The sequence below is a fragment of the Mytilus galloprovincialis genome, chromosome 11 (assembly GCF_965363235.1).
Source record: "Mytilus galloprovincialis chromosome 11, xbMytGall1.hap1.1, whole genome shotgun sequence".
Taxonomy (NCBI): Eukaryota; Metazoa; Mollusca; class Bivalvia; order Mytilida; family Mytilidae; genus Mytilus; species Mytilus galloprovincialis.
In genome coordinates this window covers 82,535,962-82,552,578 of record NC_134848.1, presented here as the reverse complement: position 1 = coordinate 82,552,578, position 16,617 = coordinate 82,535,962, and the positions used below count along the sequence as shown (strand labels likewise).

Here is a 16,617-nt window from a genome sequence, read left to right as displayed (position 1 = left end):
AATCAAACAAAGTTTAATTTTGGACCCCGATTTGGACCAACTTGAAAACTGGGCCAATAATCAAGAATCTAAGTACATTTTTAGATTCAGCATATCAAAGAACCTAACTGATTCATTTTTTGTCAAAATCAAACTAAGTTTAATTTTGGACCCTTTGGACCTTAATGTAGACCAATTTGAAAACGGGACCAAAAGTTAAGAATCTAGATACACAGTCATGACAGTTAGATTCGGCATATCAAAGAACCCCAATTATTCAATTTTGATGAAATCAAACAAAGTTTAATTTTGGACCCTTTGGGCCCCTTATTCTGTTGGGACCAAAACTCCCAAAATCAATACCAACCTTCCTTTTATGGTCATAAACCTTGTGTTTAAATTTCATAGATTTCTATTTACTTATACTAACGTTATGGTGCGAAAACCAAGAAAAATGCTTATTTGGGTCCCTTTTTGGCCCCTAATTTCTAAACTGTTGGGACCTAAACTCCCAAAATCAATACCAACCTTCCTTTTGTAGTCATTAACATTGTGTTTAAATTTCATTGATTTCTATTTACTTAAACTAAAGTTATTGTGCGAAAACCAAGAATAATGCTTATTTGGGCCCTTTTTTGGCCCCTAATTCCTAAACTGTTGAAACCAAAACTCCCAAAATCAATCCCAATCGTTCTTTTGTGGTCATAAACCTTGTGTCAAAATTTCATAGATTTCTATTCACTTAAACTAAAGTTATAGTGCGAAAACCAAGAAAATGCTTATTTGGGCCCTTTTTGGCCCCTAATTCCTAAAATGTTGGGACCAAAACTCCCAAAATCAATACCAACCTTCCTTTTGTGGTCATAAACCTTGTGTTAAAATTTCATAGATTTCCATTCACTTTTACTAAAGTTAGAGTGCGAAAACTAAAAGTATTCGGACGACGACGCAGACGACGACGCAGACGACGACGACGCCAACATGATAGCAATATACGACGAAAAATTTTTCAAATTTTGCGGTCGTATAAAAACGCAATAATAAATGCAGGCAATAAGTTCCGAATTTACATTATGCTTTTTTTTTCTTTCTCAACAATTTCAAGATTAGAATAATTAACATTTTAGACCAAATTTGTGGAAATAAGCATAAATTTTGTACAAATGCCTGTGAAGAGATTAGAAGAACACAACCCTCATTGAGTAGTTCACATGTTTTATATCTATTTTCAGAATATTGTCTCTGTGGTTAAAAGTTCTTCCTAAAATCTGGTGGCAACAGGTCTATTGACGTGTAGTAAAGAACAAACGCTGCTGAACTCTGAAATCAGAACAAAAAATAGTAGTTATTACTCACAAATATATCTGAGGGTTTGAATTCGGGGGGGGGGGGGGGGCTTCATTTCTAAAATGTTTAAATATTTAAGCAGTTATTCTCTACTTTTTATATTCTAGCTCTCATTATATCTTTTTCATATTTTTCTCTATTCTTTATAATTTAGCAACCCATTATGTTCTATTCTTCAAAATCCTCCTGGATCCCCTGCCCCCCCTTCCAAAAAAAAAAATCAACTTGTTCAGGGGCAGATCCAGCCATTTAACAAAAGGGGGATCCAAACCCCCTAAAACCCCCCTCCTCTTGATCCGCCACTGTGGTTGTCTTTAAGAAAAACCCCATTACAATAATAGTCATCTACAAACTAAAAAAAAACTTATCTAAGCAAACTATCTATCAATAACCTTATCATTAGTTGTGTTAGGTCATTGCTAATGTTTTACTTTATTGACAAATTTCGTTTAAAAGCAGATTTTTTGTTGTTTGTGCTAAGTTTATTTACAACTTGATTAGACTGGGATGTCAATTTAAGACAAGAAATCATGATTACTGTATTTTGTAGGCACTTTCAGGCTTGTTTGACCTGCCATATTCTGTGCCTATTTTCCAACTTATTGCCCTTCCCCAAATCTTGAACTAATACAAAATATTTTCCGACAATCAGCTTATATTTTATATATATTATTAAAGACTGTATGTTGCCTTCTTGATCATTGATGTCTTTTTGTTGGTTTGCTTACCTTAACATCTGATTCTGACATATCATAGACTTGCTCATCATCATATTTATACCATCGTTTGGTACAGGGATTCCTACAGAAAGCTGTATCTGTTTAAAATATAAATACAATGTATTAGTTATACCACAATTGTGTGCATTCATTACTATAATCAAAATATTATTCTACGAAGGATAGCATCAAGGACTAACTTATGGTAAAATCAATATACATTTCAGCCGCCATAAGTTATGTCTGTTCTAATAGGACTAAGACAGCAACTATTTTGGATCTAAGAGCTCGCAGTGAAGGCAAACATTTGATGTCACTGTAATTGAACACAGGAATTGATCTTTGTTACATCATTGTATAATGAAGGAGGTTAGATGTGTTTTGTGCAACAAGTATTTGTTTTAACAAACCAAAAATTGATATTTTACACTGATATCATTTTCATTGTATAATTATTTTACTTAGTTAAAGAACAAAATTTAAGGAATTTAAGTTTAATATAAGAAAATGGGATTTCCACAAATTTGTATCATGTTTGTATATGGTTTTATGTTTTGACTTTTTTGAAATTCATGCATTCATGCACTTTCCTCTGGAATGCTTATTTTCTGATGCCACAATTAGAGTCAATCGTTTAATGATGTCACCTAGGATTTTGATGGGAACAGCCCAACAAATCATGATGTTGAAGATGCAGGTCAGCTGACATACAATATACTTGTATTTTAAAATGGGTATGTATTCAAAGCATTTGAAGAATGTCAGATTAGCATCAAGAATAAATATTAACATGCTAATTCGTTCAGGGTTTGAAGAATGTTATACATATATCTAAATCTGAAAATAAATATTGTTTAACATTTTTCAAATTATCAAAAGTGGATAAATCTTAATTAATGGGTTGAAAACCTAAAGATCTTTTACTCTGCTGATTATTAATGTCAACATAATGAACCAACTTACAGTGTCCCCCGTCCATAGTGCCATAGTGATTCTGAAAAATAAAAAAAAAAACACTTGTCACAGTCCTGTCATATACACAGTTTTATTTTAACTTGTCAACATAAATCATGATCCCCTTTACTTGGCAATTACAATTTACATAGGTTCTACATTAATGTCAATTACTTACGAGATGATTTTAAATTAGGTACTATAATTAAATTGCAATATCTAAAATGCAAACTGAAGTTTCGGGTGTATTGCGTTTCTGCTAATTTCTAACTTATCAAAAATCCAATTCTACCTTTATTGAAACTTGAAAATTTGAACATTTGAAAAATTGAAAATTATTGCATATGTATCCGACAAAATTGTAGATCTTTTCCTCTGAAGATTTAATGAAAACCTCCAAGCTCCAAATTTCTGCTTGAAAATTGAATCAATATGATATAAAATCTACAATAACTCAATAAATTTTGGCTTCTTTTACTTTATTACTAGTGGTCATGTCCAATGTATTTGCTCAGGTTAATGAGGGTAAGAACCACCTGAGCCATACAGCGTCAAACAGTCGTTTCCCGGCTAATGTTAGAATCAAATTAGTTAAAATTTTATTGTCAATCTTCAAAATATACTAATTATGATTGGTCAGAAATCTCAAATATTTGACCGCTACCCTTATTTTAGGAAAGAATTTATCGTGATTCTTCATTATCAGTTGATTATTTCATGGTTGTAAAGAAAGTGCACATTTTGTTGTCACGCACCCAAAATTACTGTTACATCATTTGGCCTTTTTTTACTGTTATTCTACATGAAGGAACACCCATTACGACCCTCGTTAATACTTTTGATTCACTCTGGTTTTCTCTTTTCTGTGGATGCCAGTCACATGATCATTTCATGGCTAATTTACATTGGATTTTCTCTAGATTTATCATAAAGTAAAAGCTATGAATGAAAACAAAAGTATTACTTACAGATATACCATACAGATTGTATTTGCTTTTTGTTGTTGTCGGTGATTGTACAACAGAATCTAAATTAAGACTTTGAACAGGAAAGTCCACATAAGAACTTATTTTCTGTCGCCACTGGCCTTCATAAACAAACCTTTAAAGAGAAAAAAATAATCAAAATTGACCAATAGAATGACAATTAGATAATAGTAAATGCTGACTCCTGTATTGATATAATAACTGAAATAATAAAATTGAGGTCAAGGTCAAATGCAACCAAAATAGATAAAATATGGTTGACCTTTCATCTATAATACTGAACTCACTGTAACAAATTTTCAACCCTGACAATGGGAGGGAATAGTATAGGGTATTGCATTAATATTGGGAAATATTGTCCCCAGTAGAATTTTATGTTGAACGAGCTTGTGAGTGCAATATATGTTCTACGAGGGACAATATTTCCCAATATTTATGCAATAACCCTTTTATTGTATAGAAATATGATGTTTGAAAGTAAAAATTGTTTAAACTAAGATTTTGTTGTTGATGACGTCATGAATTTTGAAGATTTATCGCACCAGTGCAATATTGGAATTTATTGCACGCTAACTTTTGGAACTTTCTATGGGAAATATTATATTGCTTTGCAATAATACAAGTTTTTTCTAAGTTATTCTTCCTAAAAGAAAATCTTTGCATAAAATATTTTGTTAAGTTTTATTTTCTTACCTAAAATTTCGATTTTAAGCAATATTTATGGATTATCATTGAACATCTCAATGCGATTAATTATTCTCGTTGAGCCAGTACGTCGAAAGTGTGAAAAGCAATTGAGTTGAGATGACCAATGATAATCTGTTTATCACTATTTTACACATGACAATGGGCACGAACGCCCTTAGTTTCTAGCGATAATTTTTCATATCACTCTTCTGTGCTGAGAAAGGAAATTATCAGTCAGTAAGATGGAAGGAAAATTTCGTAATATAGCGATAAAAGTTTGATTTCCATTTACATTCTTTTGTTATCAAATTTAATTGTATTTTTTTTTTATTGGAACCAACTTTCAGAATCAAATGATTTACAAAAGACTTTAATTTGTTGATGGTTTGTTGATGGTGTTAGATTTTTTAACTAGATGTACATAAAAAATCAGTGTTATGTTCAAAACAATAGTTACACCAGTCCAAGTTTGGGGAGGGTTGAGATCATGCTAACATGTTTAACCCCGCCACATTCTGTATGTATTTGCCTGTCTCAAGTCAGGAACCTGTAATTCAGTGGTTGTCGCTTGTTGATATGGTACATATTTGTTTATAGTTTATTTTTTGTACATAAATTAGGTCGTTATTTTTCTCGTTCGAATTGTTTTAAATTTGTCATTTTGGGGTCTTTTATAGCTGCTCGTGTGGAAAGGGCTTTGCTCATTGTTGAAGGCCGTACTGTGATCTACAGTTGTTAATTTCTGTGTCATTTGGTCTCTTGTGGCAAGTTGTTTCTGTTTTACACACAAATTTCCTTCTATAAGCGTTACAATTAATTGAAGTTAATTTAAGTACAAGAAGGTTTTGACATAAAATCCATCACTTTACCTGTTGAGTCCAATCAGAAGAATTCTGGGTAATTTCCAGATATCAATCTTCTTGACCGAGTCTCTATCTACTTTACACCGAGGACAGCGCCACCTGGAACTTCCTGTCATCTTCTCTTCTTTGAGAAACTGCCGCAGACAGTCCTGTTATAATATTAAACCAATCAAACAGCTCATATTAACATCTTTTTCCCATGTTCCCCAATATGATGTTTATATGAGATAATTTTTCATTTGTTACTCTTTTTTCACAAAGAGACCTCAACAAATGAAAAATTAAGTCAAACATCTTTTTTTCTATTTGTGTTTTCCAACAAAAAGTTAACAGAACTAAAGCAGTGCCTTTTGAATGTGAAAACCTATATAAAATAATTTAATTTTGTAGATTTAAAATATTTGATCATATACTAAAAGGTCTTCCTTGTACTGCAAATCAAATTTTATTTTGATTATGACTCCATGCATTTAGGCGAATTGTCTTCCTGAGTCCTATCCTTGTGGGGATTGTGTTCCTGAGTCCTATCCTTGTGGGGATTGTGTTCCTGAGTCCAATCCTTGTGGGGATTGTGTTCCTGAGTCCTATCCTTGTGGGGATTGTGTTCCTGAGTCCAATCCTTGTGGGGATTGTGTTCCTGAGTCCAATCCTTGTGGGGATTGTGTTCCTGAGTCCTATCCTTGTGGGGATTGTGTTCCTGAGTCCTATCCTTGTGGGGATTGTGTTCCTGAGTCCTATTCTTGGGGTGATTGTGTTCCTGAGTCCTATCTTTGTGGGGATTGTGTTCCTGAGTCCTATCTTTGTGGGGATTGTGTTCCGGAGTCCTATCCTTGTGGGGATTGTGTTCCGGAGTCCAATCCTTGTGGGGATTGTGTTCCTGAGTCCTATCCTTGTGGGGATTGAAATTTTGAGGATGATTGTTAATGTGACTTAGAATTTAACCAATTAATTACTAGATATGGTGTTTTGAGTATTATTTTGTAAAGTGCCCAAGGTGGCATTTAAGGTGGTACCCAACACTTTAACTAAAATTAATTTGGCTCGTTTAATTTTCATAAAATTTTTACAAAGCATTTACTTTGACCCTTTGACCAAAATATAAAAAATTCAAAAAAATTAATCCAACCAATTTATCAGAAAAGTTACACTGGTTATATAGCAGTTTGACAAACACTAATTTTGATCATTGAGAAGCTTAATATTCCCTTAACAACATAACGTTATTAAAACGTTTAGCTGATTTTACAGAGTTATCTCCCTGTAGTGTTAGGTACCACCTTAACACCAATCATCAATAAATCTGAGTACAGAGTAAAGTTTTATAAAATAGATTGTTTTCTATGAATTTGTTATATGCAATTACATAGCACATAGATCACAATAAATTTACTTACGTTTAGTGTGCATCTTGATCCTGATGGGATCGGTAAAGACAGGTACATAAAAGCTTGAAATGTAACTGACTGTTTCCGACATGTCAGGCACATCAAGGTAGACTTTAACTGTCCCTACAAAGGTCATATAGATTGCTGACACAAGACTTATTTCAGGGTTCCTGAGCTACATCAAAGTTGAAATTAAAAACATACAAGTATAATCCAAATGAATATATTCTTATTCCCTTTCAATCTTGAATTATTTCCCAAGGTTAATATAATTTTTTTTTTACAAGAAATGTTTCCTTCAAAGACTTTTAATATAGTCAAACAGGCTTAAGAGACCTCCTTTATTAAGCAAAAACCTGTGTTAATTATAAGCCAATTGATTAAAGATTCCTCTGTAATGCATTTCTTATAGAGTAAACCTGTATTAAATCACCCCCTGTCTTATGAGAATTTTTTTTAATCTCCCTTGAGTGGTTTCACTGAACTGCAATTTACTAAACTGAAAATTGACCTTTCTAGATTTTAACCTTTAATTGCCTTACCTGAAATAGTTCAACAATAATGGATTCATGTAACATACGATGATGTTTCCATGACAACTCAGCATTCACATGATCAGGTAAATTATCATTGTCTTGTTCCGGAATCTTTGGTCGTATTTTAACCTGGCAATAAAAAGTAAAAAATTTACATAATCATGGTTCTCAAAATCACTGAAAAAATTGTAAAAATACTGATTTAGCAGATACTTTCTTTTGCATTTAGCCCTTACAAGCCAATTTTCTAAGAAAAATTTAATTTCATGATTTTTATATTTGTTTGGTGTAATTAACTAACAAAAGATCCAAGTTTATATTTTCTACTTGTAAAAGTCACAGATATTTATCGCACAGGATAAACAAGTGAAACTGCAAGCTACTGCTCACTGGTGATACCCCCGCCGCAAGTGGATAATATTAATAGTGTAAAAATATGCAAGTGTTCGGTGAAAAGGAAGTTGTCGAGTGATGAATCTAAAAACGCATCACACGGTATAGCTGACTTATATAAATCCTGAAACCAAATTTCAGAAATCCTTGTATTGTAGTTCCTGAGAAAAATGTGACGAAAACTTTCAACTTGGCTATCATGTGTAAAATCATACAAGTGTTCGGTAAACAGGAAGTTGTCAAGTGATCAATCTGAAAACTCATCACACGGTCTGAGAAAAATGCGACGAAAAATATTCATGGGACGGATGGATGGACTGACTGACGGAAGGACAGACAGAGGTAAAACAGTATACCCCCCTTTTTTAAAGCGGGGGTATAATTAGTTAGTTTACAGTATGTTATGATCCTAAGTTGTACAGGTGATAAAGAACTGCTTGTTGTCATATAACCTTAAGAATGCAATAATCAATGATACCAGTCTGAAAATTTACTATGGAATCAATATTTTTGTGGGTACCAATTTTGGTTAGTCTTGTAATTTTTTTAATTTTAGTTTCTTGTGTACAATTTAGAGTTTAGTATGGTGTTCATTATCACTGAACTAGTATATATATTTGTTTAGGGGCCAGCTGAAGGACGCCTCCGGGTGAGGGAATTTCTAGCTGCATTGAAGACCTGTTGGTGACCTTCTGCTGTTGTCTTCTCTATGGTCTGGTTGTTGGCGCTTTGACACTTTCCTAATTTCCATTCACAATTTTATAAGAAAAATTTGCTTTTATGGATTCTTGATTTCATGGTTGTCATACTTCGTTAAAAGGTGGAAAATTGTGGTTGGCATTAACCAATATATTCTGTAAAAATTGGCAACCAACAAAAAATGATCAATCCACAGTACTATACATGCACTTTAAGGTGGTAGACCTTGGTTCAGGGAGATAACTCTTTAAATCAGTTATGTGTTTGTTAAAGTCAAGTTTCATCAATGTTTTTTAAGCATTTACCTGAAACAGATTGGAAATAATCTATGTAACCTAGAAGCTTAGAATATATTTATGAAAATGGTTGACACAAACGTACTGATGATTTTAAGAGTTATTTCCCTTAACCTAGGTCTACCTCCTTAATAGTCCTTTTTAAAAATTATTAGTGGTGCTAGATTCAAAACATTTGGGAGGACAACAATAACAAAGTTGAAGATTAATGAAAAAACAAAAATTCATCAGATTTTTTTTAAATCTTGCTAAGGCTATCTATCTATGGTTCTTAGGTGTTTTTTGTTTCTCATTTTTTACATAGATTCGACCGTTGATTTTAATTATTTTAAACTAGCCATTTTGGGCTTTTATTGCTGTGTTGAGTCATACTTTTTTGTAGACTTATAATTGTTAGCTTTTTACACATTGTGACTTGGATGGAGAGTTGTCTCATTGGCACTCATACCACATCTTTTTATTTCTACTGGTATATCCTTACTACAATAAATCTGACCTTATTAAGTCCTTCATGTAAAGCATCTAACAGAAATGTTAGGAACTCTTGTGAATCTTGTTGGTCATTGCCTGCAAACATAGGCTGATGTTTTCCTACAGTCACCTACAATATATAAATATATGTTCTATGTTGTGATGTTACACTATTGTTTCAGATAAGGGAGAAGGTTTGGTATTATTAAAATGTTAAATCCCGCTGCAATTGTTTGCACCTACCCTAAGTCATGAATCTGATGTTAAGTAGTTGTCTTTTGTTTTAAATTAATATGTAGTTCATAAGTGTTTCTTGTTTTTTATATAGATTAGACCGTTGTTTTTCCCTTTTGAATGGTTTTACACTAGTTTTTTTTTGGGGGGGCACCTTATAGATTGCTATTCAGTGTGAGCCAAGGCTCTGTGTTGAAGGCCGTACTTTGACCTATTATACTGTCAGTTCAGAAATTATTGAGAGTTTTTTTTTAATTGCGAATAAGGGCTATTCCAGTAAAAATTATCCAGGGGGGGTGGAACGCCACTTATTTTTTGACCCCCCACCTATGGAAAAGATTAAAAAAATACACCCCCACCTAGAACATGTATTTTCTTCCAAGACCCCCTACCTAGAGAAAAAAAATAAAAGTTAGCTAGTTTTTTAAAGTATACAAAAATGTTGCATCCTGTCAAATAAATGTAAAATTTGTTGGTTTATCTATTTCCCCTGGCCCCCCCTAAATCCGCCTCTGGTCTCATTGGCAATCATACCACATCTTCTTTTTTATACTAGCTATGTTGCTATTAAAATATAAAATGAAACATGTAACAATGTTATGGAGCAGCAGACAACAGATGCAACATGACGGCAATAGCTCACAGTGACCGAAAAAGGGGGGTGCGATTTTAATTATGGCCCATTTTATTTTTAAAACTGTCAATAACATTTTCAGGTACGACATATTCTTCAGGTGGGGAAACTGGTTGGCACCAACCATTTGATGTTTCAGAGTTTAGTTTGAGCCATAAAATATTTTTGGTAGGCACAATGTAATTCTTTTTTTATTTTTTGTATTATATACATTTTTTTTTCAATAGGTAAATGTTGAGGAAGATGATATACTCTCCTGTGTAACAAGGCCATATTTTTCCGCAAAAATTAGGCCATTTTTTTCCTTCAATACCACCCACGCAACATGCGCAATAAAAATCTAATTGTCTGTGCCAAATATAAATATTTTTTTATGGACCGCATAGTTTGGATGTTTTTTGTGGGGAGACGGTATACAAGGGAGAGGGTACTTGAAGTTGTTATAAACTGTATGCAATAAAATATTATTTGGGACAAAAATTGCAAAGAATTGGCCAGTCCACCTTATTAAGGACATATTCTTTGCAAGGAAAGAGATTTAATTACAGCAAATTCTGCCATTTCAATTTCAATGAATATACAATAACTTCTTCCAACCGCAACAATATTTAAGTTAACCTTTATTTACAATGTTTTAACTGGTACTGTTGCCTTGTTCATGTTCACGTTGGTTTTTTTTACATTAAATTTGGGTCTTCGTCGATACCATACTTATTCCAGACGTTCCGTATCAGAGGACATTTCAGGCAATTCCTCTGCACTTCTTGTATCATTATATCTTCATCACGGTGACAAGAATAACAGTATAGAGTACCATTAATTCATAGAACAAAACAACAAATCGCTGAAGAAGTCATGTTTACAAAATGTCAAAATGAGCCAAAGACCAAAAAATGACAAGGACAGTTAAGCGTCTTTTATGGAGACAAAAACTATATTCCTAAAAAGTCTTTGGGGTTCTTCAATCGAAATAATAGCAAGCTAAACTAAATGAGATTATTATAAGGGCTAAATCTCGTCTGTACTAGCCAAATTTAACAAATTTAAAGTTGTTTATAAAAAAAATATATATCATGAATGATGGTTAATTACGTTTTTCGGGTTATCAGTTAATAGGAAAACACCCGAGACGTGAAATCGCATGGTTCTATTATCATAGGTAAACATCGGAGACGTCCCAAAAATATATAGGTGCTCCTATTATTGGAGGAACATTACACAGTTGTGTACACACACATGGCGGCATGGAACACGATCGGAAATTCATTTGACGATATCTAAACGAAGTGAAAAGTATCGTGCGCCACGTGGGCGCTTACATTTGTCACTGTATGCGCCATTTCTTGTCAATATGCGCTATAGGCGCAGGGGGCACGTCCTTCCCGATCACTGGTTTGACAAGAACACAAACGGACGCTTAAAATTAGTGGTCTGCCAACTTTATTTGCAGTCGGATGACCTTTTCAGGAGAATCTTCCTTCATAACAGGGGGAACAATATGTTTAACCTATCATTCAGAAACCACCCACCAACAGAAATGAATTTAAATCGGGACCACCACCCTCCAGAATACAATTATGTTGATAACCCCCCACCTATGGAAAAAAATATCGTCGGCGTTCCGCCCCTCCTAGGTAAATTTTACTGGAATAGCCCTAATGTAATTGGGTGGGTATCATTATAAAAAGAACTGCCATTCAGATATCTAAAAAAAAAATTATATGATTTTAAATGACCTTGAATTCACTTAATTATACTGACCTTGAAGTCTCTGGGAGTTATACATTTATATTGTCCTGTCCAAAGATTTTTAACAATGACAGCAAAATCATCAGCAACTTCTCCATGGCTACCTAGTTCACTCTCTCTGCAAAACAAGATGTAAGAAATGACAGTGTTGTTTTTTGAAGAGTTGTCACTTTTAATAGGATATTTGATTGTGGCAACTCTTCACATTCTGTTAGGGAGCAACCATTTGACTTGAAGGGGGAGGGGTATAGTTTTTTGTCTAAGTCTGATTTTTTTTCATGCAAAGCACAAACATTTGTTTTAGTTTTTAGGTGCTATGAATCAAATTATTTTTGAGGGGGGGGGGGGAGCATTCATTAAATTTACTATTTAAAGGTCAACTATCTTACTACCTGTACATAAGGAACTTACCTTTTTATATCATACAGGTAACTATCTTACTACCTGTACATAAGGAACTTACCTACTTATATCATACAGGTAACTATCTTACTACCTGTACATAAGGAACTTACTTATTCATATCATACAGGTAACTATCTTACTACCTGTACATAAGGAACTTACCTATTTATATCATACAGGTAACTATCTTACTACCTGTACATAAGGAACTTACGTATTCATATCATACAGGTAACTATCTTACTACCTGTACATAAGGAACGTACCTATTTATCTCATACAGGTAACTATCTTACTACCTGTACATAACGAACTTACCTGTTTATATCATACAGGTAACAATCTGTCAGGAAGTAGGTCACCAATGGGGAGCAGTTATTTAGGCACTGTATTGTAGAATTCATGTAACATGTGTTACCAAGATTTCTCAATCCTGTTAAGGCTCTTCCCTGGAAAAAATAAAATAAATGCTATTTTTAATTTAATTGCATAATACACATAATAAGTTTTCTAATTAATGATTATACTGTGTTCATTCATTATTTTTTAAAGGTTTAAGTACATCTAGTCATCAATAGCCTGTCAACCACTTAAAGTTTAAACCCCACTCCTGACAAGGTGCTTTTAAATCTGATCTTAATTGAATAGCATGTTTTCTGACTGAAGGTGGTAGTTCTCTTCCTGTCTATAAAAACTGCTATCTATGTTTAGTTTAAACATATTTAATTATAGTGGATTGGGAAACAAGTTTTGCAACTTATATTAATCCCTTTCCACTTTGCGGGTGCGAGTGCTGCCTTGTAGCGGCATTAGCCTGCTCTTTTTCGAAATCTACAAGGGTGTCTTTAACGTGCAAGAGATATGGCTCTCTCTTAACACGGGTCAGTCATTTATCATCCCCTTCCGACGGACTATCATAGTTTCCTCAAGACCATACTCGCAATGGTGTCGAGGGAGCGCCGAAAATTCAGTCCCTGAAATGCTATCTATGATAAGCTATGAGTGCTTCAAGTAGTGATAATCACAAACAATCAATCACTCCATGAGAGAAAACTTAGATTTAAGTCATGAAAACAATGCCCTCTGGTGATCTAAATTACCATGATATAAGTCATGAAGATGGCCCAGGATGATCTTTTAAGTCCTGAAAACAATGCCCTCTGGTGATCTAAATTACCATGATATAAGTCATGGAGATGGCCCAGGATGATCTTTTAAGATGTTCTTACTCCTATTACATTCTGTGAGCTTTGTGAAAAGGCAGCAAATATAACTTTTCACGTCTTTCTCAGCTTGAAATAAAAAAAATATGACCTCCCACACTTGAAAAGCATAGCCACCATACAACGATTTTTAAATCTAGTCAAGGGAATCACACAATTAAACTAACTAGCATCTTCCTAAGACAAGGGCAAAAAGTTAGAATTTGATTGTCTAAATAAGAAGCAATCATATATTGTATATTCAGAAAATATTTCCGGGTTTTTATTATTGCCAATAATGTAACAGGGTGAGAATCACAATACATGTAATAAAAACACCAATTCTGCAGGTATCACAATACATGTGATAAAAACACCCATTCTGCAGGTATCACAATACATGTAATAAAAACACCCATTCTACAGGTATCACAATACATGTGATAAAAACACCCATTCTACAGGTATCACAATACATGTAATAAAAACACCCATTCTGCAGGTATCACAATACATGTAATAAAAACACCCATTCTACAGGTATCACAATACATGTGATAAAAACACCCATTCTACAGGTATCACAATACATGTAATAAAAACACCCATTCTGCAGGTATCACAATACATGTGATAAAAACACCCATTCTACAGGTATCACAATACATGTGATAAAAACACCCATTCTACAGGTATCACAATACATGTGATAAAAACACCCATTCTGCAATCTACCACATATCATTGGATGCAGCTTTTCCTGTAATTGCAATAATTATTCTCGCATTTTGGTCTGTCATGTGAAAATTGCAATAATTATTCTAGCATTTTGGTCTGTCATGTGAAAATTGCAATAATTATTCTAGCATTTTGGTCTGTCACGTGAAAATTGCAATAATTTCTGAAGTAACAGTAGTTACAAAAAGTTAGATAATGAATACCTACCACATTGCCATACACAGGGTTTAAGTTCCTGATCCTTGCTGCTTGTTTCTGAGGTGATGGTCTGTTAGCCTCTGGAATCACTTGTCTGAAGCAACAAAGTATTGTATTATTGGTCAAACCTTTTCCCTGAATTTTATTATTGGATTCTTCATACAGGTGTCACTAACAGAGCAGGAACTGCTTACCCTTCTGATGGCACCTGAGATCACCCCTGTTTTTTGTGGCTTAGTTGTCATGTAATGTGTGTGTTTTGTAGAAAGATTGTATTTCTTGCTAGGCTTATATTGGTCTCTCTGTTTATAAGTATTGATTCTCTCATGATCTATAATGACTGTTGGTTTCACCTTATATCAAGGTTATCAAAGGGTAAATCTAACATTACTGGGTTTCTATGACAATGACATTTGACCTCACCTTACAGTGACCTTTGAGCAGGTTATTACAGGTAGATCTTTCTATACTGGGTCTCCTTGGTAATTACTTTTTGCCTTTGTGCAGGTTTATTAACGGGTTGATCTATCTTTACTAATTTTCAATGACTATGACCTTTGGTCTCACTTTTGAGCAGGTTTATTAACAGGTTGATCTATCTTTACTAATTTTCAATGAATATGACCTTTGGTCTGACCTTTGAGCAGGTTTATTAACGGGTTGATCTATCTTTACTAATTTTCAATGACTATGATCTTTGGTCTGACCTTTGAGCAGGTTTATTAACGGGTTGATCTATCTTTACTGATTTTCAATGACTATGACCTTTGGTGTCACCTTTGAGCAGTTTTTTGTATCTATATACTGTGTATTCATTATTATTCCTTTGCTACCAATTTTATTGGTTTGGTTGGTACAAGTTACATGTAACAACAAATTTAAGTGTTCAGTAAAATATTAAATTCAATCAGATTGTATGAGGGGGGATAGGACCTTTATCTGGATTCAGGATCGGGTGTTTTTAAGCTCGGGATTTCGGGATTGACCCTTTCGGGATCCAGGAAATCTTTTTTTCAAATTTCGGGATTTGGGATTTTAATTTATTTAAATTCTGAACCTCAGGATTTCGTGTTTTGAAGCGAAGGATTTCAGGATCAGGACCCCTCCTACCCTCCCTCTTGTATGCAGACTTTGGCAAAAAGAAATCAAGTATCTATGAAAAGGTAAGTTATTTGCAATCCTCGAAAAAAATAAATCCACATTATACTAGTTCTGTATGACAATGACCTTTGACCTCACCTTTGCACAGGTTTACTAGATCTATCTATACTGGGTCTCTAATCTATGACAATGACCTTTGACCAAACATTTGTGCAGGTTTAAAACTGGGTTTCTATGACAATGACCTCTGACCTCACCTTTGTGCAGGTTTACTAGATCTATCTATACTGGGTCTCTAATCTATGACAATGACCTTTGACCAAACCTTTGTGCAGGTTTACAACTGGGTTTCTATGACAATGACCTTTGACCTCACCTTTGTGCTGGTTTACTAGATCTATCTATGCTGGGTCTGAGTGGTGTTACTTTGTCTTCCTCTTCCATCATTTTAGCAATGTTTGGTGATGAGTTAGACCGTGACAGACCTCTCTTTGTTGTAGTAGGTTCATCTTTTAATTTTGTTGTGTACTTGCCAGCAGCTGTTAAATAAAAACATATCTAATTTATATCTGATATTATTTTTTTTTAATTATTACCTTATCTATTCTCTTCCTAATCTTTTGATCTATTTTTTTTTTATAATGAACATGTGGTTCATTTTATCTCAGTTCTTCATTGGTAAAATTTCATTTATGATGTCATGTTTTCTTGCTTTTCTCTGACTTTGGTATTCTAGCATCATGAAACAGGAGACTGTGTCTCATGATGTCACATAGAAAGTACGTATAAATTTTAGACCGTTAAAAACAGCAAAAAGCAACAGATTCGATCAGCCAATCTCTTGCAATACGATAATATTTCAATCTCAACACAGTCTCAAGGCTCTAGATGGAAAAATCTTCATGCACAGAAAACAGGAACAGAAAAATTCAATTTGTCTCTCCTTGAAATATTTCAAGTCAAGGCTTACCCAGTTTTTGTTTCTCTTGGACATTTGCAGTCATGCTTACCTGGTAATTTGATTCTGTCTATAGAGGTTCC

At 33.8% G+C, this 16,617-nt stretch overlaps 1 protein-coding gene across 1 annotated transcript in view; it reads right to left on the bottom strand.

Moving 5' to 3' along the window:
* Window positions 1-1,074: 1,074 nt before the first annotated feature.
* LOC143052899 (ubiquitin carboxyl-terminal hydrolase 8-like) overlaps window positions 1,075-16,617 on the bottom strand; it is a 34,884-nt gene continuing 19,341 nt past the window's right edge. Inside the window, exons 15-26 of the mRNA XM_076226055.1 lie at window positions 15,953-16,115; window positions 14,485-14,569; window positions 12,656-12,786; window positions 11,945-12,050; window positions 9,341-9,445; window positions 7,463-7,585; window positions 6,930-7,043; window positions 5,542-5,684; window positions 3,968-4,100; window positions 3,009-3,039; window positions 2,055-2,143; window positions 1,075-1,299 (exon numbers count right to left, since the gene is read on the bottom strand). Of these exons, the coding sequence (XP_076082170.1) occupies window positions 1,228-1,299; window positions 2,055-2,143; window positions 3,009-3,039; window positions 3,968-4,100; window positions 5,542-5,684; window positions 6,930-7,043; window positions 7,463-7,585; window positions 9,341-9,445; window positions 11,945-12,050; window positions 12,656-12,786; window positions 14,485-14,569; window positions 15,953-16,115 (1,295 nt within the window). The 3' untranslated portion in view covers window positions 1,075-1,227. The remainder of the gene's footprint in view (window positions 1,300-2,054; window positions 2,144-3,008; window positions 3,040-3,967; window positions 4,101-5,541; window positions 5,685-6,929; window positions 7,044-7,462; window positions 7,586-9,340; window positions 9,446-11,944; window positions 12,051-12,655; window positions 12,787-14,484; window positions 14,570-15,952; window positions 16,116-16,617) is intronic.